At 50.6% G+C, this 27,360-nt stretch overlaps 1 protein-coding gene across 4 annotated transcripts in view; it reads right to left on the reverse strand.

Moving 5' to 3' along the window:
- Positions 1-1,796: 1,796 nt before the first annotated feature.
- CPT1B (carnitine palmitoyltransferase 1B) overlaps positions 1,797-27,360 on the reverse strand; it is a 37,454-nt gene continuing 11,890 nt past the window's right edge. For all 4 annotated transcript variants that reach the window (XM_079992432.1, XM_079992431.1, XM_079992430.1 and 1 more), the window contains 17 exons: positions 24,818-24,957; positions 22,349-22,526; positions 21,152-21,253; positions 19,227-19,364; positions 17,533-17,610; positions 17,029-17,136; positions 15,539-15,623; positions 13,934-14,129; positions 13,159-13,344; positions 9,640-9,745; positions 8,967-9,083; positions 7,494-7,658; positions 5,638-5,772; positions 4,655-4,807; positions 4,334-4,447; positions 2,817-2,909; positions 1,797-2,190 (listed from right to left, as the gene is read on the reverse strand). In XM_079992432.1, the coding sequence (XP_079848558.1) occupies positions 2,101-2,190; positions 2,817-2,909; positions 4,334-4,447; positions 4,655-4,807; positions 5,638-5,772; positions 7,494-7,658; positions 8,967-9,083; positions 9,640-9,745; positions 13,159-13,344; positions 13,934-14,129; positions 15,539-15,623; positions 17,029-17,136; positions 17,533-17,610; positions 19,227-19,364; positions 21,152-21,253; positions 22,349-22,526; positions 24,818-24,957 (2,184 nt within the window). In that variant the 3' untranslated portion in view covers positions 1,797-2,100. The remainder of the gene's footprint in view (positions 2,191-2,816; positions 2,910-4,333; positions 4,448-4,654; positions 4,808-5,637; positions 5,773-7,493; positions 7,659-8,966; positions 9,084-9,639; positions 9,746-13,158; positions 13,345-13,933; positions 14,130-15,538; positions 15,624-17,028; positions 17,137-17,532; positions 17,611-19,226; positions 19,365-21,151; positions 21,254-22,348; positions 22,527-24,817; positions 24,958-27,360) is intronic.

Below are 27,360 nucleotides of genomic sequence, written 5' to 3' on the forward strand. Positions count from 1 at the left end.
AGAGAGTTGGCCCCCGACTTGTGTTACAATACTGCGCAAGAAAGACCATTGGTCCAATAGAGGGGCTTTGCCACACGTCCAATTGTGCTGTGCCTAGAAAGCAACTGGCCCCAGGGATTTCCTCCCTTTCCTATCTGAGTGGTTTTCTGTTTGCCACGCTGCTCTCCCCTGGAAAACCAGCTCTTTGGGACTAAATCAGAGCAAATGTCAATCTGGGGAAACCCCGATGTTCGCTTGCTCCAATTCAGCGGCAAAGTTTGGACGTTTGCCCCGGGAAAGCAGAAGAGCAGGTGAGCCCCCAAAGCAAGGCTTTGCCTCTGTTCTCCAGCAGCTGTGCAGCAAGGAGGTTATGACTGCTGACCAATACCTGGAGTAGGCAACACGGTGACCATGTACATATGCAATAAACAATCTTTGTAGAATGCCTTCAAACCATAACAAGTCCAAGATGAAATCTTTAGTCTCAAAGTCTCTGGAAATCTTTAAATGAAGCAAGGTACCAGACTTTATGGGACGCGGGTGGCACTGTGGGTTAAACCACAAAGCCTACGACCTGCCGATTAGAAGGTTGGCAGTTCGAATCCCCAAGACAGGGTGAGCTCCCATTGCTCGGTCCCTGCTCCTGCCAACCTAGCAGTTCGAAAGCATGTCAAAGTGCAAGTAGATAAATAGGTACCACTCTGGTGGGAAGGTAAATGGCGTTTCCGTGCGCTGCTCTGGTTTGCCAGAAGTGGCTTAGTCATGCTGGCCACATGACCCGGAAGCTGTACGCTGGCTCCCTCGGCCAGTAAAGCGAGATGAGCGCCGCAACCCCAGAGTTGGTCACAACTGGACATAATGGTCAGGGGTCCCATTACCTTTACCAGACTTTATACGATGACAGACAAGCTGTGAAGCTTTGTGTTTTCAGCAAATATGATGTCCAACACTGAACAGCGATTCCGGATATTGCCTACTAGAATCCTTCGTCAGCGTGGTGGGAGGATATAGAATTGCTTCATGAACCCATCTTATTTCGAATGAATGTATGTAAATGAAAATATCCAATAATAATAATAATAATAATTTATTATTTGTACCCCACCCATCTGGCTGGGTCTCCCCAGCCACTCTGGGCGGCTTCCATAAAAACCAAAAATACACTAAAATATCACAGATTAAAAACTTCCCTGAACAGGGCTGCCTTAAGATGTCTTCTGAATGTCAGGTAGTTATTTATTGCTTTGACATCTGATGGGAGGGCGTTCCACAGGGCAGGCGCCACGACCGAGAAGGCCCTCTGCCTGGTTCCCTGTAGCTGTGTTCCCAATGCTGTGAACTACATTATTACATGAGCATTGTTCCACGGGATTGGATATTTTCATTTACATACATTCTATATGTAGTCTATATATAAAAGATTGTTCATTGCATATGTCATGTTGCCCAGACACTGCTGATGTTCTCTTTGCAACACAAAGGGGTCAGTGTGAAAGGAAGCGCAGGTGAGCCCCCAAAGGAAAGCTTTGCCCCTGTTCTCCAGCAGCTATGCGGCAAGGAGGTTATGACTGCTGACCAAAACCTGGAGTAAGCCTGCAATTTTTCATAGAAAGATCCGTTCTTTGTGCCTCGGCTGGGGCTGGAGAGGGATGGGCCCTGGGAATGCACACACCACCCAAGAAAGAAGCTGAGGGGGAGCCCCCAGCTCCTGCCACCCCCCCTGCCCAACTTGCATTTCCTCTGCCCCCTCCCCGTTCCCTCTTAAGAGACACCTACAGCAGAACAACTTAGAAAACAGGCTCAGCGCCAGGCACCCGCAGCCAAAAGTGTTCCTCCTTTATGAGTGACATCGTAAATACACCCTGCCCCACTCTCTTGCCCGTCTCCTGCCAGCCTCTGGGGTCCCTCCATGGGGCGCCTCCTCCGGGCAGAGAGGGCTGGGGGGGGGCAAGCAGCTGGCAGTGGGGCCCAGAAGCATCCTCTGGCTTTCCGCTTGCCAGGAAGGAGCCAGCTCTGCAGCCAGCTGGCCGGGTTTGTGTGTCTCTGTGTGTGTTCCTTGTGGCTCTGGTCAGAGTGGGCCCAGGACAGAGGGGTCACCGCCATTGGAAGCCCAGTCCAAGCTCAGTCGGCCACTTTCTTGGGTGGCGTTTCAAACAGGGCTGCAATGTCCAGCATCGCCCGGTGGATGTTCTTCCCAAAGCGCTTGGAGTCCTGGGGAAGAAGAGAGAGTTGGGAAAGGTTCAGGAAAGGGCAGTCAAAATGACCAAGGGGGTGGAGATACTCCCCTGGGTGGAAAGGTTGCAGCATTTGGGACTCAAGAGAGAGGCGACATGATAGAGGATTGTGTGATTATGTTTGGCATGGAGAAAAAGGGCAGGTGGAAGTTTTTCTCCCTTGTGGAAGTCCAGTGAAGCTGAACATTGGAAGATTCAGGATGGATAAAGAAACTTCTTCACACCGCACATTAACTATGGAACTCACTGCTGCAGGAAACAATGATGCCCCCTCCCAAGTTGGATGGCTTTAAAAGAGGATTAGACAGTCATGGAGGATCATAAGGCTATGCTCTGTCTCCGCAGTTGAATCAGCAACTGAAATAACCAGCTGCTGGAAACCAGAAGAGGGGAGAGTCCTCCTGCGTTCGAATCCAGCTCACAAGGTTTCCCATAGGCATCTAGGTTGGCCACTATGAGAAGAGGATGCCAGACTCAATGGGCCATTGGCCGAATCCAGCAGACTCTTCTTATGACAAAGGGATGCTCAAGGCAACTTCCCAAATGGGCCTCATCCCCGTAGCCCCCAGGAGACCCCAACCCTGCCTCCCCAGTCACGCTCACCGTCTCAGGGCTGGAGAACTTGCTGGAGACGTGGAAAGTGATCAGGTTCTCTCCAGCAATGATGTAGGAGACGCCATAACCATCATCAGCCACCTGCAGGGAGCAGAGGGAGAGGTGCTGAGGCCCACGGCAGAAGTGGGGTGGCCAGTTCCGCACCAGAGGGAAAGTGCACTAAAGGCAGAGGGGCAGTAGGGGCTAGTGGCACCGGCAGGTGTCAGAGGCCGCCTGCATTTCAATGACAGCTTCCTGGGGTCTATCAACAACAACAACAAATTTATTATTTGTACCCCACCCAGCTGACTGTGTTGCTTCCATCATGTATAAAAATATTGAAAACCTCCTGATACGAGGCTGCCTTCAGATGTCTTCTAAAAGTCAGATAGTTCTTTATTTCCTTGAGATCTGACGGAAGGGCGTTCAACAGGGCAGGCACCACCACCAAGAAGGCCCTCTGCCTGGTTCCCTGTAACTTGGCTTCTCGCAGGGAGGGAACCACCAGAAGGCCCTCAGAGCTGGACCTCAGTGTCCAGGCTGAACAATGGAGGGTGGAGACGTACCTTCAAGTATACTGGGCTGAGGCCGTTTAGGGCAGGGGTCAGCAAGGTTTATCATGCCTGGGCCAGATCGGTCCCACAGAGATCCCTCCATGGGCCAGAGAGAATGCCCGCACCCACGATTTTCTGCGTCTGCGCAGACACAATATTCAGCATATGCGCATGCACAGTTTTCAGCGCCGTGGAAGCAAGTCCCTGCGCTGCGCTGCTCCGGTTTAGCACAGTGCATGAGCAGGCGGCTTGGTTCGAGGGAGGCTTGTGGGCTGGTCAAATGACCTCCACAGGCCACTTCCGGCCCATGGGCCTAAGGTTGCTGACCCCTGGTTAAGGGCTTTCAAGGTCAGCCCACACACTTTGAATTGCGCTCGGAAACATCCTGGGAGCCAATGAAGCTATTTCAGGACCGGTGCTATGTGGTCTTGGTGGCCACTCCCAGTCCCCAGTCTAGCTGCTGCATTCTGGATTAGTTGTAGTTTCCAGGTCACCTTCAAAGGTAGCCCCACGTAGAGCGCATGGCAGTAGTCCAAGAGGGAGATAACCGGAGCGTGCACCACTCTGGCGAGACAGTCTGCGGGCAGGTAGGGTCTCATCCTGCGTACCAGATGGAGCTGGTAGACAGCTGCCCTGGACACAGAATTGACCTGCGCCTCCATGGACAGCTGTGAGTCCAAAATGACTCCCAGGTTGCACACCTGGTCCTTCAGGGGCACAGTTACCCCACTCAGGACCAGGGAGTCCCCCACACCTGCCTGCCCCCTGTCCCCCAGAAATGGGCTACCCAGTTTTCCCTGGGAATGTCAAGGGTTCAACCTGGAACCTTCTACATGCCAAGCAGATGTTTGAGCTACGTCGGCTCTTCCTTTTAAACAACTCCATTGCCCCCCCCACTTCCCTCCACCCACCCTGGGGTCCCCAGAAAGCCTTTCTCCATTCTCCCCCGTCTTTTACACAGCTCCTACTCACTGGGCCAAAGCCCCCTCCTGAGGAGACGTGGTCCGGATTGGCTTCCATGTCAAACATTTTGATCTGCTGCTGGGGGGTCTGGCTGGTTGAGAGGCGCCAGGGCTCAGACAGCACCTACAGGAGGCAGGGCAGGAACAGAGTGAGTGGTGGTTTCACCCCCCCCACCCACGCCCCTGCAAAAGCACCTGGGTCAGCCGCCTTCGCTGGACATGCGAGGAGTCGCAGGACGCCAGTCGCAGGGAGCCCCTGGCTGCGCATCGAGGCTCAACCTGCCTAGTCCAGGTGGGTGGGGATGGTGGCCAAAGCCCCGAGCTGCGTCACCTTGGCGAGGAAGGGCGAGTCGACCCCCAGGTAGCGAGAGACCACGTAGAGGCAGAAGAGGTGCCTGTCGATGCCAGAGCCCGTCATGGCCAGGCGGTACATGTTCTGGTGCTTCTCAGCCGCCACCTTGAACAGCCGCAGGGATTCGGCTGGCTGCAAGGGGGAAGCGTAAATTTATGGAGGAAGCAGGTGGAAGAAAAAGGTTTTCCTCCCTCTCTCGCAACACCAAAACTAGGAGACATCAACATTATTATTTTTTTCTGGAGTACCATACAGATATATTTTCGCACTTATTATTTGTAGGGATGTGAGTTCAGCAGTGCATTCCTTTGCAGCTTAAAAGAGAAGCTTTGATAGGTTAGTTTTAGCCTTTTTGTTGTTGTTTAGTCATTTAGTCGTGTCCGCCTCTTGGTGACCCCCTGGACCAGAGCACGCCAGGCACTTCTGTCTTCCACTGCCTCCCGCAGTTTGGTCAGATTCGTGTTTGTAGCTTCGAGAACACTGTCCACTCATCTCGTCCTCTGTCGTCCCCTTCTCCTTGTGCCCTCCATCTTTCCCAGCATCCGGGTCTTTTCCAGGGAGTCTTCTCTTCTCATGAGGTGGCCAAAGTCTTGGAGCCTCAGCTTCAGGATCTGATTTAGCCTTTTAGTTTAAGTAATCTAGGATGCTTTTAGGCAGACTGTATCCTCCTGGCACCTATCTAGCAAACATGGCTGTTGATTTGACTGCATTGTAAATATCCCACAATAATAGTAATAATAATAATAACAACAACAATAAATTAATAACGTTGCCTTGATTTTGGAGCGCTTTGCTTTTGGAACGGACATCTGGAACGGATCAAGTTTGAGAACCAAGGTACCACTGTATAACAATATATAACAGAGAGAGTGGGAGGAAGGGAGAGAAAGCACAAAAGGGCTTCTGACAGGCAGGAAGGAAGGGGTCAGGATGAGGGCCAAGGGGGCAACGATGAAACTCACAGTGCACTTTGAGTTGGACATGCTGCGCACGAAGGCTGTGGACTCACTGGTGCAGGATCGAACCGTCTCCGTCCTCCCTTCCCTGAAGAGCCGCGTCATGGAGGCCTCATAGGTGAGGCAGAAGCGGCCCTTGTCCTGGAAGAAGAGGCATTGAGGACGTGGGCTGGGGGTCACGAGAGGAAGCCAAACCTGAGTGCCCCCATCAGGGCTGGATTTCGGTTTGATGAGGCCCTCAGCTACTGAAGGTCAACAACAAATGGTCGCTGCTTTTTGTGTTGAATATATGCTATGTGGTAATATATGGTATCTCAAGCCATTTGCATATGTCTCCATGCAACCAGTCCATGCAGAATGCAGGCTCCCTATATATAGAAAGGAGCAAACCAGGGATATTTGAGGGCATAGCTGTCAACGTTTCCCCTTTTTTAAGGGAAATTCCCTTATTCCGAATAGGATTCCTCGCAAGATAAGGAAAAAGTTGACAGCTATGTTTTAGGGAGCAGGCTAGCAGGCGAGGCCCATGACTTACATCATAGGAGCCCACACAACACACAAACACTATTGCTGTATGTAGGTTTTATTTTATATGGTTTTTATCTTATATTTTGGAAATGTACATCCAGGTGTTTTTTCCTTTTTGGGAGCCCCAAGAGAGATGGGCCCTAAGCTAGAACTTGTTTAGCTTATACGTAAATCCGGCACTGGCCTCCACGCCCCCAACTTTGCAAGGATCACATCCAGACCCCCATCCTCTCCTAAACCCCTTCTCAAGGCTTTGAGCGCCCTGACACTTCAGGAAAGGGTCCCAGCTAGTGGTCCCACCCCCATTTTTTTTTTGGGGGGGGCGGAAATACCACCCCCTCCATTCCATAAACTCATCCCTCATACAACTCTATAAAAAGCATTATTCAGAATAGCAGTTTGCACAGCCCACTTAAGGGAGAACAACAATAAGATTCAACGCGGTAGCAATCAGTTGCACATTTCTTCAAAACGCTTAAAATAGCTAAAGCTATTTAGCTTAACAAACAAAACTGGTGGACTTTGGTGGGGTCTCCAATGGCCATCTAATCTGACCCCATGCAGTGCAGGGGTCACAGCTGAATAATCCATGATGCAGGGAGGATAGAGGGAGGTTTGTGCCAGGGTGGATTTGATTTAAATCAAATGGATTTAAATCACTAGTCAGTAAGAGTTGTTTTAAAGCATATTTTTTACAGAAAGGTTCAATCTTGCTGACATCATCTTAATATTTACAACCAGATGAAGGTTTCATTTTTGGAATAATAAATTTTCAGAGTAGTTTTTACAGTTATATCAGAAATTACTGATTTGGTTATACTGTTAGAAATACATAGACAGATAATTATGAAATTATTGTGAGGTTTAATAAGTTAACTGTTTATATTTGTACAACTTTTCTGCGGTACAATCATTTCCCTAATAACAATTTAAACAATTTATTTAACTAAAACAATAACATTATAGCATATGTATCCATGTTTGTTAACTGATGTGGTTAAACAATTAAAAACAACTTAGACTGAGTTTTAGCCCACATGAAAAACTTAAAACAAATCCTTACTTCCAGATGAAGAGCCTTTGGACTATAATGTAACTTCAACAGAAAACCTCCAAACCTCCAAAAGCATTTTATTTTAAAAATCCGATTAATTTTTTTAAAAAATTCGATTTAAATTTTAAAAAATAATTCATTTTTATCCACCCTGGTTTGTGCGCCGCAGCCGTGAAGGAACCCCTGCTTTTGCACGCGGCCAGTTGTGCAAAGGTCAGCCCCACATCCTTGCCTCGGACCCCACCTGCCACTGTTCATTGGGGAGGGGGTGGGCGCTTACCCGAAAATGCGCCAGCTGCAGGGCGATCTGGATGAAGCTGTCTGGACTGGTACGGCACTTCTTGATGCGACCTTTGCCAAACTCCGTGAAGCGAAAGGAGTGGAAATCCACGTCGTCCGCCAGGGTCCTGGCCACGCGGTACGAAAGCTCAATGGCCTGGCTGCACTGGAAGGATATGCCGGGGGAGGGGTAAGAACCAGGAGGGAAGCCCCAAACCCTGCCCCACACTCTCAAGGGTGAGGAGGGGGCACAACAGCTCTCGGTTGGGAGCCAGAGAGCAGCATGGGCCGTGTGGCCCTGCAGATGTTCCGCACAGCGCCTGGCACTCTGCTGGAGCAAAAAATGGGGGTGCTGTTAATCTGAGGGCTCTCTTGGACAAAAAACAAGGACGCCAGCCAGGAACACCAGAGCAAAAGAGCAGCCAGTAGGCTTGGTCTTTATTGAAGACTGTCACAACAGGACTCCCACCTGCCACCAGGTGAAACAAGATGGAAGCCCCGAACAAAAGAGAACCCAAACTTTTATTAGCGGCTAGTCCCCATGTTAAAAAGGTAAAGGGCCCCATGACCATTAGATCCAGTCGTTGCCGACTTTGGGGGCGCAGCGCTCATCTCGCTTTACTGGCCGAGGGAGCTGGCATACAACTTCCGGGTCATGTGGCCAGCAGGACTAAACCACTTCTGGCAAACCAGAGCAGCACACAGAAATGCCATTTACCTTCCTGCCAGAGCAGTACCTATTTATCTACTTGCACTTTGAGGTGCTTTTGAACTGCTAAGTTGGCAGGAGCAGGGACCGAGCAACGGGAGCTCACCCCGTCGCGGGGATTCGAACCACCAACCTTCTGATTGGCAAGTCCTAGGCTCTGTGGTTTAACCCACAGCGCCACCCGCACTCCTAATCCCCATGTTACACCCCCCCAAACTACATCACTCATACATCACGGTTACATCATGAAGGGGGAGGTCTGGTGGCAGTAATCTGAGCACCCTGGACCCTGCCCCATGGTTCCCCTTGCCCTCCACCAAACACCCATCAAGTGAAGCAAAAGAGATCTTTACATTTCCCTGTTTCCCAGCCAAGTTCATCACACCCTTTTGTCTTCATCAGGGTTTGTTATTTCTGGAATGGCTACCTGTCTGGCACTCAGGTATCAGGATGCCAGGAATTATCCCTCAGGCAGAGGGGCTGCTGAGCAGCTGAGCTCACATGTCTATATGAACTTCTGAAGTTTTCCCTGTGAGCCAGTACATAAAGACATTTATCAGTGAATTCTTACATTTGGTATCGTGCAGCAGAGGCCCTTTGAATAGATAGGAAGAAACTGTGATGAAGTGTTTTGTGGGGACAAATCATAAAAGTCACAAAAGTGATTGTGCTTGTTTTGGCAGTGGGCTGCATGTGCATGATATCTGCTGGAGGGGAACACCCCCCCAACCTATACATAAATTCCTACAACAGTGCAAAGCCTACCTCCTCAGAAATGTCCCACGTCAAGCGCTGTGGCATGGGGAGGTCTGTGTTGGGCACCCCGTGGCAATGTCCGCTGCTGCAGTACCCCAGCTGGAACTCATCTGTGGCCAGCATGAACTGGGGAGGAAGGCAGAAAGGATGAGAGCTGTGGGGGGGGGGGAGAGAAGTTCCTATAGAACAGGCACCCCCAAACTTGGCCCTCCAGATGTTTTGGGACTACAATTCCTATCATCCCTGGCCACTGGTCCTGTTAGCTAGGGATCATGGGAGTTGTAGTCCCAAAACATAGTCCCTTATGTTTCCCTCCCCTTATGGTCTTGATTGAGGCTGCATTTTAAATTGCATTTTAACCTGTATTTTAAATTGGGGGTTTTTCCCCTCTCCCCCCCCTTTCCCCCCTATTTTACTGTGATTTTATTGGTGTTAGCCACCCTGAGCCCGGCTCTGGCCGGGGAGGGCGGGGTATAAATAAAATTTGTTGTTGTTGTTGTTGTTGTTGTTGTTGTTGTTGTTAAACACCTGGAGAGCCGGGTTTGGGGGTGCCTGCTATAGAATCACAGAACTACACAGTTGGAAGGGGCACCCAAGGTTCATCCAGCTCACAGCAACCCTCTCTCACAGTTGTTCACATGGGGGAGTCAAAAGGAGGGACTCCTCCCTGCCTGCGTCTCACCTCCCAGAGGTGCCCCATGATGGGCGCATCGGCCCACGAGTGTTCAGCATTGGCACCCAGCTTGCCGTTGCGATACACCACCAGCGTGAAGGACTTGTCGAACCACCTGCAGAGAGAAGGACGACCCGCGTCAGAACAGGGCAGAGGCTGGGGCAAAGCCAGGCAGCCACATGCACAGCCCGACTGAGGCTGGATGAGGCCCTCAGCTCCTGAAGATCATGGGGCCCTTTCAATGTCCAGCTGTCCTTTGCCCACAACAAATTGTCACTTTTTTGTGTTGAATGTATGCTCTACGGTCATTTATGGACCTCATAGGTATCTCGAGCCATTTGCACATAACAAAACATGTATTTTAACAAAGTGATTGCTGAACTGAAATACAATTAAGAAGATGTCTACTAATAGTGACAGGGACGCAGGTGGCGCTGTGGGTTAAAGCCTCAGCGCCTAGGACTTGCCGATCGAAAGGTCGGCGGTTCGAATCCCTGCGGCGGGGTGCGCTCCCGCTGCTCGGTCCCAGCGCCTGCCAACCTAGCAGTTCGAAAGCACCTCCGGGTGCAAGTAGATAAATAGGGACCGCTTACTAGCGGGAAGGTAAACGGCGTTTCCGTGTGCGGCTCTGGCTCGCCAGAGCAGCGATGTCACGCTGGCCACGTGACCCGGAAGTGTCTCCGGACAGCGCTGGCCCCTGGCCTCTTAAGTGAGATGGGCGCACAACCCCAGAGTCTGTCAAGACTGGCCCGTACGGGCAGGGGTACCTTTACCTTTACCTTTTACTAATAGTGACATAATTCTTAAGCTCTAACTTAACATGATTTTTTATTCATAAGAAACTTACTATTGCAAACACATTGGCATTTGGCAATAACAAAAGTTCCTTTAGAAACACAATTTACAAAGACTCGTAATCTAGTCTCTAGAAACTTGCTATACAGTAACATGAAATAATAATAGGTGTAAATATATGATGCAAATAATTAAAATATCCCTCCGGATCTGGCCCAATCGCCTTCTAAATCCGGCCCCCGGACGGTCTGGGAATCAGCGTGTTTTTAGATGAGTAGAATGTGTCCTTTCATTTAAAATACATCTCTGGGTTATTTGTGGGGCATAGGAATTCGTTCTTTCCCCACTCAAAATATAGTCCGGCCCCCCACAAGGTCTGCGGGACAGTGGACCGGCCCCCTGCTGAAAAAGTTTGCTGACCCCTGCACTATGGGAATTTAGAAGTGTGATAGCCTTAGGAACATGGAGGAAGCCCAGGAAGATTGAGAAACACAGCAGCCATTTGTGGGAGCACCTGCCGCTCCCCTGAGCAGCTGGCACCTGGAACAGGTGAGATCCCTCAGAGCAGCAGGTGGGCAGGTGTGTGTGCTGGGCTGCCCAAAGAGCTCTTTTCTTCCCTGCTCGTCAGGGGGAGGGTATTTATGGGCTCTGGGCAAACAACCAGGAGCAGAAGCATCATGCCAGGTGCCCAACGGCTGCCCCAGGCGACTCGTGGAAGCGAGCCAAGCCACGCCTGCAGAACCCTACCCTGAAGGAATTCAAGAGCGAGTAATCATGGATCAGGAGTGAGGACGAGACATATGCACTATATTGTTTTAAACCGATATTTGGAGAAAATCATGATAATAGTTGTTGTTTTTAAAAGAGCTGGCAATTTATCGTGAATCAAGTGTGGTATTGGAAAATCTGGGGGCAGTCTATGCATCGCCCTTGCTAAATCTGCCCAAACTCCTTTCTGCCTCCTGCAGGCAGAGAATCACCAGAACTGGCTGTGGCTGAAAAGACTAAGAAAACACAAGCAGCGTTTCCAGTTCCCCCTGCCTACGGCTGCAAATCTCAAGAGCTGGCTGGCAAAAACAGTCAGAATCTCTCTGCAGCCAGTGGTCTGCTTAAGAGGCTGCTTAAGAATGCTGGTCCGTTACTAGGCGTGCCAGATTTACGTATAAGCTAAACAAGCTATAGCTTAGGGCCCCACTCTTTGGGAGAGCCCAAAAAAATTTAAAGGAGAAAAAAACTGGATGTACATTTCCAAAATATAAGATAAAAAACCAATAAAATAAAAGCTACATACAGCAACAGTGTCTTGTGTTGTGTAGGCTCCTATGATGTAAGTCAGTGTTTCCCAACCTTGGGCCCCCAGCTGTTTTTGGACTACAACTCCCATCATCCCTAGCTAGCAAGACCAGTGGTCAGGGATGATGGGAATTGTAGTTCAAAAACAGCTGGAGGCCCAAGGTTGGGAAACACTGATGTAAGTCATGGGGCCTCCAGCTGTTTTTGGACTACAACTCCCATCATCCCTAGCTAGCAAGACCAGTGGTCAGGGATGATGGGAATTGTAGTTCAAAAACAGCTGGAGGCCCAAGGTTGGGAAACACTGATGTAAGTCATAGGCCCCGTCTGCTAGCCTACTCCCTAAAACATCACTGATATTGACTATGAAACAATAAATATCCAGAATAACTGTTCAGTGTTGGACATCATGTTTGCTGAATACACAAAGCTTCACAGCTTGTCTTTCATCGTACAAAGTCTGGTACCTCGCTTCATTTAAAGATTTTCAGAGACTTTGAGACTAAAGATTTCATTTTGTCCTTGTTACGGTTTGAAGGAATTCTATAAAGATTGTCTATTGTGTATGTACATGGTCATCGTGTTGCCTGGACATTGCTGAAGAATATGTAGAAAGCACAGTAAGGTGAATTGGAAGTCAAAAGTGTGCGTGGAGTTAGAAGCCTTGTTCTTAGTGTGTCTGCAGTTGTTACTGACGTACTGTTCTTTTCCTTTAGTTTGTGCTGTTTTATGTAAACTATTTTGCTATATACAGTGGATGCTCGGGTTGCGAACGTGATCCGTGCGGGAGGCACGTTCGCAACCCGCAGTGTTCGCAACCCACAGCGCTGCATCTATGCACGCGCGGGTTGCAATTCGGTGCTTCTGCGCATGCACAAAGTGCGATTTAGCGCTTCTGCGCATGCGCGACCACCGTAACTCGGAAGTAACCCGTTCCGGTACTTCCGGGTTTCGGCGGGTCCGTAACCCAAAAAAACGCAACCTGACTCTCTCTCTCTCTCTCTCTCTCTCTCTCTCTCTCTCTTTCTCTCTCTGTGTGTGTATACAGTGGTACCTCGGGTTAAGTATTTAATTCGTTCCGGAGGTCCGTACTTAACCTGAAACTGTTCTTAACCTGAAGCACCACTTTAGCTAATGGGGCCTCCTGCTGCTGCTGTGCCGCCGGAGCATGATTTCTGTTCTCATCCTGAAGCAAAGTTCTTAACCTGAAGCACTATTTCTGGAGTATGTAACCTGAAGTGTATGTAACCTGAAGCATATGTAACCCGAGGTACCACTGTACATAGGTAAAGGTAATTTAGAGGAAATAATAATAGTAATAAAAAGATATGACTTGATGTTGAAAATCAGACTCCGCCCAGCCCTAGTGAGGACCACAGCGGTGGCGCTCAGAAGGGAGGTCCGGCTAGGCAGGTGGGCAGAGCGAGAGACACTCCTTACCTGTCGTAGCATCTCCCGTGCAGGAGGCTCTTGGAGTAAAGATCCAGGCTGTCCTCGTGGTCTGGGGAGAAGCCTTGCTCGTCCTCGTCCAGGGTCAAGAAGAAGGCGGCTCGCTCAATGCAGTCCAAGGAGGCCTTGTTCTTCCCTCGGCCAAAGTATTTCTTCCGGGCTTCGGCCCACGGACCCCTGAAATATAATAAATAATAATAATAATAATCAATATATTATTTATACCCTGCCCATCTGGCTGGGCTTCCCCAGCCACTCTGGGCGGCTTCCAACAAAAGATTAAAAATACCGTATGTTTTGCTCTATAAGACTCACTTTTTCCCTCCTAAAAAGTAAGGGGAAATGTGTGTGCGTCTTATGGAGCGAATGCAGGCTGCGCAGCTATCCCAGAAGCCAGAACAGCAAGAGGGATCGCTGCTTTCACTGCGCAGCGATCTCTCTTGCTGTTCTGGCTTCTGGGATTAAGAATATTTTTTTTTCTTGTTTTCCTCCTCCAAAAACTAGGTGCGTCTTGTGGTCTGGTGCGTCTTATAGAGCGAAAAATACGGTGCATTAAATTGGAAAAATACATTAAAATTGAAAAATACATTAAAAGCCCTAAAAGGAAGAGGAGAGCAGCCAAGTCATCCCAAAGGAGGCTCCTCTGTCTGGGGGGGGGGGGGAATAAAATTCTATTGGGGGAGGGGGCTCCCCTGCTGAACTGGGTGGGGGGACTTGACCTGGGAGAGTCCCCCCTGCCCCCTCCTCCTCCGGCCGCAGCGCTTACCGTTCCCCGGCGGTGAGAGCGGCCAGCCGCACCTCGTTGGGCTGGGGGGGCGAAGGGTCGTCCAAGATGCGCTGGAACTGCATCTCTAGGTCGCGGGGGGAGAGCAGCTTCCCCGCCTGGTAGAGCCACAGCTTGTAGAAGCGGCCTTTGTGGAAGACGGCCAGGTGCCTGCTGTCCGACAGGTGCAGGAGGTAGTCTAGGGGCAAGAGAGAGCCAGGATGAAAGCACGCCTTCCTCGTATATCATTTTTTTATTAAATTTTCTGTTTTGCAATTTAAAATACAGTGGTGGTCTTCTTCTTCTTCTTCTTTGGTCATCCCTCGTAGCCGAGTACCGTATTTTTCGCTCCATAAGACACACTTTTTTCCTCCTAAAAAGTAAGGGGAAATGTCTGTGCGTCTTATGGAGTGAATGTGCGGTCGGTCGCCGGCTCCCTCCCCCCCCCCCCTTTCCCAGGCCTCCATTGTTGAATGTTCTGCAGACGGAGGCCATTTGTTTCCCCAGCGACATGGGACTGGCTGATTAGATTATCCGTCTGGAAACTGTAGAAACGGCCCCCTTTCCTTTCCTAAAAAAGCTGCAGAACTGTGAGCTGAACCCCATAAATACAGGATTTTTTTCCCTTTGCAAAGTAAGCTCAACAACTTTGAGCTCATCCTCAAAAAAGGGGAGGTTTTTCCCCTTTGCAAAAGAAGCTGCACAACTTTGAGCTGATCCTTAAAAAAAGGGGGTTTTCCCCCTTTCCTTTTCTAAAAACTAAGTACATCTTATGGTCAGGTGCGTTTTATGGAGTGAAAAATATGGTAAGATTGTCTTCCACAAACACGGCCTTAACAGTGAGTCTGTAAGTGACTGTGGAGGCCAATTCTGGATCCACACGTCCTTCCACAGTGGGGACAGAGGTTTCTGGGTGGGAGTTGATCCCGGTGAGGGTTTGCCAAGCGTGCCTTCCTCTTAGCACGTTTCTCCCTTGCGTCCTGAGTTTGAGTGTCTTCAAAGCCCAGGACACCTTTGGGAAAGGCTGTTCTCCAACTGGAGCGCTCGCAGGCCAGTGTTTCCCAGTTGTCAGTGTTTATACTACATTTTTAAAGATTTGCCTTGAGACAGTCTTTAAACATCTTTTGTTGACCACCAGCATTACGCTTTCCATTTTTAAGTTTGGAATAGACTAGTTGCTTCAGAGGACGATCATCAGGCATCCGCACAACATGACCAGTCCAATGAAGTGGATGTTGAAGAATCATTGCTTCAACACTGGTGATCTTTGCTTCTTCCAGTACACTGGTATTAGTTCGCCTGTCTTCCCAAGTGATGTGTAAAAATTTTGGAGACTCCGTTGATGGAATCTTTCGAGGAGTTTATAAGTGGTCCATGTTTCACAAGCATATAGTAAGGTTGGGCACCCACGACCCCAGGCACCCACAGTTGCGGGACCAAGCTGGCACTCCCGCAGAGAGTCCTGAGGGCCAGGTAGAAAGGTCCACAAGGCTGCTTTTCTGCACCGCGCCTGAGGAATTTCAGCGCATCACACTGGTGAGCTGGCAGAGGGCCCCTGCCCCTGCTCCGCCATGCCACCTGCTTCATGCTACCCGAAATGCCACCCACCTGCCTCCTCTCCAGGGATGCGGGTTGTGTTGAACATCCTCTCCATCTGGTAGGAGCACATGGGGACCAAGCCCAGCGCCATCACCTGGGGGCAGGGACAAGGAGCGTTAGCCGCTTATCGGGTTAATCAGTTTTCGGTTCAGCTGCTGACGAGATTGCTAATGGTAATAACATAAGCCAAAAGTTAGCATCACATCTTTAAAAAATATATTAAAAACTACGGGCTAGGACCTGGGAGAGACCAGGATTCAAATCTCCCCCCCCCCCCTTGGCCATGAAACTCATCGGTTGGTCGTGGCCTCTCAGCGTCGCCTACCTCAAAGGGTTGTTGCAGTATAAAATGGGGAGAACGATGAAACCCACCTTGAGCAACTTTGAGGAAAGAAGGGGGGGCATAAATATACAAGGGGAACTTCCACTTTGAGAAATGTCATGACGTGGCATAAAAATTATTTTAACTTCTCTTGGGATCCTCAGGCAGGACCTGTGGCAAGAGTTGGCCTGTCTTCTGTCCAGAGAGCCTGTGAATCAGGGGCATGTCTTGCAGGCAGGCAGGCAGAGGGAGTGGAGTGGAGTGGTTGGAGCAGGGGTCAGCAAACTTTTTCAGCAGGGGGCCGGTCCACTGTGCCTCAGACCTTGTGGGGGGCCGGACTATATTTCGGGGGGGGGGGAATGAACGAATTCCAGAGATGCATTTTAAATAAAAGCACACATTCTACTCATGTAAAAACACGCTGATTCCTGGACCATCCGCGGGCCTGATTGAGAAGGCGATTGGGCCGGATCCGGCCCCCGGGCCTTAGTTTGCCTACCCATGGGTTAGAGTACCAGATGCCACAACAGTCCCGCTGCCTTGACGGACTCTCAACAGAACAGTGTGTTAGATCTGATGCCACACTGACATTCACCAGCAAACACCTTTTGGGTTTCAAGGTTTTGAAAATGGGGGAGCACATTGGATTCGCAAAAATAGGATGACCTAAATTCCCGGATAGTGATGTATGGAAGTGAGAGAGCTGGACTATAAAGAAGGCTGATGGCCGAAGAATGGATGCTTTTGAATTCTGGTGCTGGAGGAGACTCTTGGGAGTCTCATGGACTGCAAGAAGATCAAACCTCTCCATTCTGAAGGAAATCAGCCCTGAGTGCTGACTGGAAGGACAGATCCTGAAGCTGAGGCTCCAAGACTTTGGCCACCTCATGAGAAGAGAAGACTCCCTGGAAAAGACCCTGATGTTGGGAAAGATGGAGGGCACAAGGAGAAGGGGACGACAGAGGACAAGATGGTTGGACAGTGTTCTCAAAGCTACCAGCATGAGTTTGACCAAACTGCGGGAGGCAGTGGAAGACAGGAGTGCCTGGCGTGCTCTGGTCCAGGGGGTCACGAAGAGTCGAACACAACTAAACGACTAAACAACAAAAATTCCCGGATCCTTCTTTCGGGAGCCCCCCACCCCAACCTCCAACCCCCTTCCCTGGCCCTGACTCACGGGTGGAAGGTCCTCGTGATCCAGGCGTCGTCGGTACAGCATAATGGCGTGCACGGCATTGGCTGCCCGGGCCGCCTGGTTGTGGGTGGGCGTCACATACAGGAAATCCTGGCCAAGGAAAGAGGGTGGGGTTGGAAGTTTGAAAGCACATCAAAATGCAAGTAGATAAACAGGTACCACTCTGGCGGGAAGGTAAACGGCGTTTCCCTGCTCTGCTCTGCTTCACCAAAAGCGGCTTAGTCCTGCTGGCCACATGACCCGGAAGCTGTACGCCGGCTCCCTAGGCCAGTAAAGCGAGATGAGCGCCGCAACCCCAGAGTCGGCCATGACTGGACCTAACGGTCAGGGGTCCCTTCACCTTTACCTTACTGGGACACCTGCCCATAGGAGCGGGGGGTGGCGGGGCTGGAGCCCTCCTGCGCTCTGCCCGCTTGGTGGCCAGATCCGGCCGGTGGGATGGAGACCTGCCCCACCTCCAGGAGCACATGCCCCCCCCCCACTCACCATGACGTAATAGTTGCTGTTCACCATGATGGGGCTTCTTCCTCGGAGGTAGATGTACTCCTCCCACCAGTCGCTCACCTGCCGGAAGTACAACAACACCTGTCACAGCCCGGCCAGGTGGGCAGAGGAAGGGAGCGGCAATATATAGGAACACGGGAAGACCCCACAGGATCAGGCCAAAGGGATCTGGATCTGGGCCAGCACCCTCTTCTCAAAGGGGCCATATGCGGAAACCCACAGGCAGGATCTGAGCACATTATCCCGGAAGCTAGAACAGAGCCATCCTGACAAGCCTTTTGGTCCCCCATGAATTTGTCTATTTCTCTTTTAAAGGCATCCTCTTCTCCCTTGCCAAAGTCCCTTCTGCCCCCCAGGACTTCAGTCTGGAGAAAAGGATAGTGATTGGGGCATGATAGAAGTTTATAAAAAAAATTAGGCACGCCATTGAGAAAGTGGATGGGGAAATAAAGCGTCAAAATCGAGATGTGGAAAATATGGAAACGACGAGGAGAGGCAGGACTGAGATGTGGAGATATGCTTCAGAGATCCAGCCTGTGGGGAGCTCTGAAAAATTAATAATTATAATTTGGACTATAATTTGGTGTGTGTTTTTTTAGTTTTTAATTTTAATTGGAGTATTATGATTGGATATATTAACTGGGTGTTTTTCATTGGAAAATCAATAAAAATGAAAAGCCGCCCCCCCCCCCCAATTCTCATAAAACTAGTATTTGATGACATTCAGTGGAGCTGAGCATTGGAAGATTCAGGACGGATAAAAGAAAGTCCTTCTTCGTGCAGTTAAACTATGGAACTCACTGCCACAGGAGGCAGTGATGGCTACCCAGGTGGCTATGAAAGAGGATTAGACAAATGTTGGGGTGGTGTTGGGCGTATGTGCTGCGGAAGCTCAGTCAAGCAATTAAGCTCACCACAGAGAACAGTGGTTTGGCAGAGCTGTCTTTACTAGACCAAAACCAATATCCACCGCTACACCCACTATTTGCAGAGGTTACAAGTGATCTTCTCTCTCTGAGCCCAGAGAGGGCTCTTTAACTTCAAAGTCCTTGTCATGATAAGTCGGCAGCCAAGTCCTAAGTTCAGTTGCTTGCAAAGTCCTGCAACTGATAGACATCTCTAGGTTCTGGCAATTTTCCAGCACCTTCCCCATAAATGATCTCTCTCTGAGCCCAGAGAGGGCTCTTTAACTTCAAAGTCCCTGCTGTGCTAAGGTCCAGATTTGGATAAGCTCAGGTATGGAACTCACTCCCATGGGAGGAAGCGACGGCTTTGAAAGAGGGTTGTATACATTCATGGAGGAGGAGAGGTCTTTTGACGGCTCCTTGCCAGGATGCCAATGCTTTGCCCGCCACAGTGAGAGGCAGCCATACCAGCCGGGTATGGGAAGGGAAGACAGCCCTTGCGCTCGTGTTCTGCTTTCCAGCTTCCTACAGGCGTCCAGTGGCTTGACCCAGCAGGCACTTATGGGAGGCTTTTGCCTAGGGAGCCACAGAAGGGGTGGGACGCCGGGTAAGAATTGGGGGTAGATGCCCAGGATGGAGAAGAGGAGGCAGGAGCTGCTCTGAGGTCTGGCAGAAGGCATGCAGGTGGAGACACCCTGGGGGGCTGCTCAAGTGCCCCACCCCCATTGACATGGGTCGGAGGGTGCGCCATGGCGGGGCAAGCAGACTCACGTAGTTGGTGGCCCACCAGGACTTGAGGACGAGGTATTTCTGGAGGCGGGGGGCAACGTTAAGCTGGAAGTCCAAGGCTAAGGCCTCCATGTCGTCATACTTGTCTGCGTCCAGCAGGGGGCGGACAGATTCCAGGTACTGCAGGAGAAGGAAAGCATGGGAACATTGGAAGGAATCCTGCGCCCTTGGGACCCCCCATCGCCTTGCCCCAAGGCAGAGGAGATGCAGGATCCGAGCTTGGAAAGGGCCTTGGCATCTCCTCTGCCTGAAGAAGGTCCCCGGTTCCATTCCTAAGAGGATAGGTCACTGGGGAGAGCATGAGACTCTTAATCTCGGGGTCGTGGGTTCGAGTCTCACCCCAAGCAAGCAGGGGGGTGGGCTAGATGACCCTCGGGGAATCTATGACCTCCAGCGTGGCATAACGGTTAGAGTGTCAAAATATGGTCCAGCAGAGAACAGGGTTCAAATCCCCATGCAGCCACAAAGCTTCCTGGATGTGACCTTGAGAGCCAAGTCGCCGTCTCTCAGCCTAGCCTACCTCACGGGGTTGTTGTGAGGAGAACGATGCACACCACCTCAAGGGAAAGGGGGCAGATAAATGGAACAAGTGTACCAAGCTACCAAATAAAAAACAGGGCTGAGAAAGGCTCCCTGCCTGGGACCCCGGAGGGATGCTGCCAGTCTGTGCAGACTGCACTGGGTTGCATGAACCAATGGTGTGGTTCGTATGGTGAAAGGACATGCTCAGTGGAAGAATATCTGTCTCGCTAGAGTGGTGCATGCTCTAGTTATCTCCCGCTTGGACGCCTGCAATGCGCTCTATGTGGGGCTACCTTGGAAGGTGACCCGGAAACTGCAACTAATCCAGAATGTGGCAGCTAGAAAGGTGACTGGGGGCGGCCGCCGAGACGACATAACACCGGTCTTAAAAGACCTACATTGGTTCCCAGTACGTTTCCAAGCACAATTCAAAGTGTTGGTGCTGACCTTGAAAGCCCTAAACGGCCTCAGTCCAGTATACCTGAAGGAGCGTCTCCACCCCCATCGTTGAGCCCGGACACTGAGGTCCAGCTCTGAGGGCCTTCTGGTGGTTCCCTCCCTGCGAGAAGCCAAGTTACAGGGAACCAGGCAGAGGGCCTTCTCAGTAGTGGCGCCTGCCCTGTGGAATGCCCTCCCTTCAGATGTGAAGGAAATAAGCAGCTATCCTATCTTTAAAAGACATCTGAAGGCAGCCCTGTTCAGGGAAGTTTTTAATATTTAATGCTGTATTCTTTTTAACACTCGATTGGGAGCCGCCCAGAGTGGCTGGGGAAACTCAGTCAGATGGGCGGGGTATAAATAATATATTATTATTATTATTATTACAGTGGTACCTCGGGTTACATACGCTTCAGATTACATACACTTCAGGTTACACTAACCCAGAAATATTACCTGGGGTTAAGAACTTTGCTTCAGGATGAGAACAGAAATCGTGCTCTAGCAGCGCGGCGGCAGCAGGAGGCCCCATTAGCTAAAGTGGTGCTTCAGGTTAAGAACAGTTTCAGGTTAAGAACGGACCTCTGGAACGAATTAAGTACTTAACCCGAGGTACCACTGTATTATTATTATCTGCCTTGCATGCAGAAGGTCCTGCATTCATCACTCAGCACCTCCAGCTACGGTGGGAGAGAACCCTGCCTCAAACTCCACAAGAGCTGTTTCCAGTCAGCGCAGGGCATACTGGGCTGGATGTGCCGGTGGTCGGCTCAGATCAGAGCCTGGCTGCAAAGCGAGGATGCCGGTCTGAGCTGCCTTGGGGCTGAAGCAAGATCTCTCTCTCCCAAGCTGTCCTGACTTGGAGGAACGGAGCCCCAGTCCCTCTTGCCTGGCTGCCATTCCCCGCCCAGGCATTGAGCGCCCAGTGCTTTGCCCGTTCCTCTTACCCTCTCGATGGTGTCCTTCACGCAGGGCACGGGCAGCTTGGGCAGGGAGGTCTGGAAGCTGTAGAGCATGGGGTTGCACCCGGACATCACCTTCACCATGGCCTGCCAAGAGAGGGGGAGGCAGATTTGACCGGTCAGCCCTGTGGGCCACAGCACTCCACATTCCCAGAGAGGACAATTTACTTGCTCACTTTAGGGGCAGTTGGGTGGCACTGTGGTCTAAACCACAGAGCCTAGGGCTTGCCGGTCAGAAGGTCGGAGGTTCGAATCCCTGCGACAGGGTGAGCTCCCATTGCTCGGTCCCAGCTCCTGCCAACTAGCAGTTCCAAAGCACGCCAGTGCAAGTAGATAAATAGGTACCGCTCTGGCGGGAAGGTAAACAGCATTTCCATGCACTCTGCTTTCCGTAACGGTGTCCCGTTGTGCTAGAAGCGGTTTAGTCCTGCTGGCCACATGACCCGGAAAGCTGTCTGTGGACAAAGGCCAGCTCCCTCGGCCTGAAAGCGAGATGAGCGCCGCAACCCCATAGTCGCCTTCGACTGATCTCAACCGTCCAGGGGTCCTTTACCTTTTAACCTTTACCTTATATGTGCAATCTCACTGTATACAAGTTGTAAGGTAAAGGTAAAGGGACCCCTGACCATTAGGTCCAGTCGCGGACGACTATGGGGTTGCGGTGCTCATCTTGCTTTATTGGCGAGGGAGCCAGCGTACAGCTTCTGGGTCATGTGGCCAGCAGGACTAAGCCGCTTCTGGCAAACCAGAGCAGCGCACGGAAACACCGTTTACCTTCCCGCCGGAGCGGTACCTATTGATCTACTTGCACTTTGATGTGCTTTTGAACTGCTAGGTTGGCAGGAGCAGGGACCGAGCAACGGGAGCTCACCCTGTTGCATGGATTTGAATCGCCGACCTTCTGATCGGCAAGTCCTAGCCTCTGTGGTTTAACCCACAGCGCCACCCACGTCCCTATACAAGTTGTACAAGTGACAATGAAGTATTTCAATATGCTGCCTTTCCACAAACGATGGTGCCGCGCCAAAAATCGACATGCAAACAGTAAAAGTGCGGCTCGGACAAAAATACTAATTCTGCCATGTAAACTGCACGAGGAACAAAAAGCGAGGGAGGAGCACCTGGAAAGGTGCAATGGAATAATTCCCCTACCCCCCCCAGCCCCCCGCAATCGCCGCTCACCGCCCAGATCTTGGTGCTGCGGCTGGTCTTCCCGTGGGGCTCGAACATCCAGCCGTGGTAAGAGAGAAGAAGCTTGAGGGTCTGTCGGCAGAGCAGGATCCCCGAAATCCAGGCACCCGTGGAGAAAAGGACAACACTCAGCAGGTTTTTGCTCCGGGGACTCAGGCAGTAATTGCAGCTGTGGGGAAGAGAGGGTTAATAATGGGGGGGTGCCAGCCCCGGGGACGTGCTCCTCCTGGGTGATGCTGTGGCATCCCCTGCCTCCTGGGGGCCCTCCTCCTCTTCTAGACGCTCGAAACTACAATTCCCACCAGCTCCAGCACCATCCAACCACGCTAATAATAATAATAATAATAATAATAATAATAATAATAATAATAAATTTTATTTATACCCCGTCCTCCCCAGCCAAGACTGGGCTCAGGGCAGCTAACACCAGGTATAAAAACAATCGATTAAAATACAACTTAAAAACAAGATTAAAATACAACATTAAAATGCAGCCTCATTTCAGTAGAAACTCAAATCAAAAACTTTTGGGGGATGAAAACGTCAAATCTTCACCAAGGCCAACTATCCAGACTGGTCCTACACGGGCCAGAAAAAAGTCCCCAAATAGGAGTTCCACCACAGAAAAAGAAAGGAAAAAAGAAAGAGGGGAAGGGGATCAAGTGGATTCCAAGCCAAAGGCCAGGCGGAACAACTCTGTCTTACAGGCCCTTCGGAAAGAGATCAGATCCTGCAGGGCCCTGGTGTCAGGAGACAGAACGTTCCACCAGGCCGGAGCCGGTGTTGAAAAGGCCCTGCCTCTGGTTGAGGCTAATCTGACTTCCTTAGGGCCCGGGACCTCTAGGGTGTTGCTATTTATGGACCTTAAGGTCCTCCGTGGGGCAGACCGGGAGAGGCGGTCCCGTAGGTACGAGGGTCCTAAGCCATGAAGGCCATGATGGGAGGTGTGGCCCCAAACAGCTGGAGCAGAGGCGGTTTTAGGGTTTGCTGTGACTGTACTGGGTGCCGTGCTACAGGGGGCACCCAAACAATGATGCAGAATGCAGCGCTAGAGGCGGCGGGGGGTGCCGGATTTTATAGCCACTGGCTGGAGGGCACCAGGTTGGCAAAGGACACTAACGCTCTAAACTTGCCCTTCTGACTCTTTCACTCCTGCAGCCCAAGGACAAATCTACACTGGCCGGTTAAAACGTTAAAAATAACAATGAGACACCAGAGGGCGTTACAGAGCAGCCATACGTCGGCAATGGGAAATTGCATTGAGAGCTGGGCAACTTTTTTTTGTATAGCCTTTAATAGTGTTTTTACAGATCAGTGTAGATCCAGCCCCACGTTGTCTCTTCAAGGGCATCTTATGGCAGGTGGCTGCTTTCTAAGGTAGCTGATTCTAAGCCTTCTTTAGCCTTGAATTCTAAGCCTTCTTTAGCCTTGGTTTGCAGTGGTGGCCAAACTTGGCCCTCCAGCTGTTTTGGGACTACAGTTCCCATCATCCCTGGCCTCTGGTTGGTTGCGAACATGCCTCCCACACAGATAACGTTCGCAACCCGAGTGTCCGCTGTATATTAATAGTGAAATAATTATTAATCTTCGTTTTGGAACGCTTTGGCTTTGGAACAGACTTCCGGAACGGATTAAGTTTGAGAACCAAGGTACCACTGTATATAGAAAGGAGCAAAGCAGTGATATTTTAGGGAGCAGGCTAGCAGGCGGGGCCCATGACTTACATCATAGGAGCCTACACAACACAAAACAAAACACTGTTGCTGTATGTAGCTTTTATTTTATTGGTTTTATATCTTATATTTTGGAAATGTACATCCAGATGTGTTTTTTTCCTTTAAATTTTTTTGGGGCCCCCAAGAGAGTGGGGCCCTAAGCTATAACTTGTTTAGCTTATGAGAGGGAGTTCTGTATACTTCGGCCCAGTATACCTGAAGGAGCGTCTCCACCCCCATCGCTCAGCCCTGACACGGAGGCCCAGCTCCGAGGGCCTTCTGACGGTTCCCTCCCTGCGAGAAGTAAGGTTGCAGGGAACCAGGCAGAGGGCCTTCTCGGTGGTGGCTCCCTCCCTGTGGAACGCCCTCCCAGCAGATGTCAAGGCAATGAAGAACTATTTTACTTTTAAAGGACAACTGAAGGTTGCCCTATTTAGGGAAGTTTTTTAATGTCTGACGCTGTATTGTTTTTAATATTTGGTTGGAAGCCACCCAGAGTGGCTGGGGAAACCGAGATGGACAGGGTATAAATAATATATTATTATTATTATTATTATTATTATTATTATTATTATTATTATTATTATTCTGTTGCACAGGCAAAAATCCTTGCTCCAGAGGATCTGTTTCTTCAGACACCACGCGTCTCTCTTGCTTTGATATCCCAGGAGATGAGGGAGTGCAGACCTGGGATGCAGAGGTTCGGGGGAGACCTGGGAGGGAAGGAGATGAGGTGGGCACTCACCTGCGCGGCAGGTGCCTCTGGATCCTGAAGATCAGCCCCATGGAGACGTCGACGTGGAATAAGCTGGAGCCCAGGGTTGTTGCGAAGATCGCCAGCCAGCCGGAAGGTGTTCCTGGGTAGACCCCGGTCAGGATGCTGTTCTGTGGGAAGCAGCCGTGTCAGAAGGGAGTGACAAAAACAAACCCCTGCGTTGCAATACAGAGATATCTGCTCAAATACAGTGGCAACATGTGGCTAATGAATGTATGGTAACAGATGTGCTACTATTGGTAGCAGAAGGTCGTCCAAAATTTTCATTTTCCAAATAATATCCAAATAATATATTTATGTCAGTCCATAACCAAAGAGTAGTCAACGTAATGAGTTACTGGCAAGGAACACCACGATGCTGGCCTTTCAGTGTCCAAGAACTATTGCACAGTGGTACCTCGGATTAAGTACTTAATTCGTTCCGGAGGTCCGTTCTTAACCTGAAACTGTTCTTAACCTGAAGCACCACTTTAGCCAATGGGGCCTCCTGCTGTTCTCATCCTGAAGCAAAGTTCTTAACCCGAGGTACCGGTACTATTTCTGGGTTAGCGGAGTCTGTAACCTGAAGCGTATGTAACCTGAAGCGTATGTAACCCGGGGTATCACTGTAGTGGGTGCTCCAACGTAACGAATACAATAGCAATCAGCAAACAAGCAGAATGGTATACAGTCATACCTCGGGTTACAGACGAGTCAGGTTGCATTTTTTTGGGTTATGGACTGCCAAAACCCGCAAGTACTGGAACGGGTTACTTCCAGGTTTTGGCGGTCGTGCATGCAAGGAAGCGCTAAATTGCGCTTTGTGCATGCGCAGAAGTGCCGAATCGCAACCTGCGTGTGCGCAGATGCGGCGCTGCGGGTTGCGAATGCCGCGGGTTGCGAATGTGCCTCCCGCATGGATCACGTTCACAACCCGAGCCTCCACTGTATCCGGATTGGATCAATTGTTTCGAAGATGAATCTTTGTCAGGTGACGATGGAATTAAACACATTACATGCAATGAATGACAACAAAAATAAACCTGCAACCTGCAGAAGGGAGGCCAGAGGTGAGGGAGCACAAGGAACCCAAGGGGTCAACCCCATCTGCATTGGGGGGGTTGGACTAGATGACCCTGGGTGTCCCCATTTCCCCCCCCCCCACACACACACACCGGCATTCATTTAAGCAAGGATTTGGGAGCTTCTACAGCCCAGGAAGCACCTTCTCCTAACAGATCAAGGTTTGCCAAAGCTCTACAACCGGTATCCCGAATTCGGAGCAAGCAAGGGCTGTTTTCGTTGCACGAGAGGGTCCACCTCTGCACCTGACATATTGTTATAGATCCGGGTAAACCCTAGAAATCAATAAACTGGGATATGGATTAAAGTGCAGAACAGGGCCAGAGAGGGAATTCAGGGAATTCCCAGGCTGGCTTATGGAATCCAGCCTGACCAAGCAAGCGCCATTAAGGGGGGGGGGAGAGAGAGATGGGCCCTTGAGGAGAGGAATCCTTTGGCCTGGGGGGGTGATGGGGTGTAGGTCCGAGGGGACAGGAAAAGGGAGGTTTCAAGCAGGGATTCCTGGGAAGAGGAAGGAGGAAGAGGGGGGATCCATCTTTGATTGATTGATTGATTGATTGATTTTGTATATGGCCCGATACCGGGGGTCAGCAAACTTTTTCAGCAGGGGGCCAGTCCACTGTCCCTCAGACCTTGTGGGAGGCCAGATTATATTTTTTGAGGGGGGGGTGATGCAAGAGCACCACGAGTCGCAGTGGCTGCTTGCTTGTGTCTTGCGAACGGCAGGGGCTGGCAGCGGTGGCGGAGGGATGATGAGTGGTGCGCAAAGGGCTCCGGAGAGGGGCTGCTTAAAATGGCGGCCGCTCGAGCGCTGCTGCTGCTGGCACCAACAAAGCCCAACCCCCTTGATGTTGGTTTCTATTTCCCTCACTGAGCAGCAACTGCAGTCACAAGGCATTGTTTTGCATTCCACAGTCAGAGTTACCGTTGGATTCCCATGGGAATGGGAGACTGGATGTGACGTTCACTGGTTTCCTGTTTTTCAGTGTTCTCTCGGTGTTCTTTGTTTCCGAGAGGAGTTGCTTCTCTGCTCTCACAGAGGCAAGATGCATGTTTGTATTCTCTCAGCATAGAGTGTAAATAAAAATTAAGAATGTAGCACATACTGCTTATCCTTCTGCTGTGTGACGACGCTCTGCTTGGGCTCAAGATAAGACGCTCTGCTTGGGCTCAAGATAAGACGGGCCCATAAGATGGGCCGAAGCTGGTCAAAATCTCACACTTCCTCCTCTAGGCAGGGCAGGGAGAAACCAGGAGGAGGGAGGTAGGAGTCGCTGCCACTGCCATGGGAGGGAGAGGGAGGCAGAGGGAGGGAGGGAGAGGAAAAGATCGCATGCGCTGGTGATCCAAGCGGCGATTCCTGGACTGTCTGCAGGCCGGATCCAGAAGGCAATTGGGCCTGATCTGGCCTGTGGACCGTAGTTTGCCAACCCATGCCCTATACCCAGGCA

Source organism: Podarcis cretensis, assembly GCF_951804945.1.
Source record: "Podarcis cretensis genome assembly, chromosome: 10".
Lineage (NCBI taxonomy): Eukaryota > Metazoa > Chordata > Lepidosauria > Squamata > Lacertidae > Podarcis > Podarcis cretensis.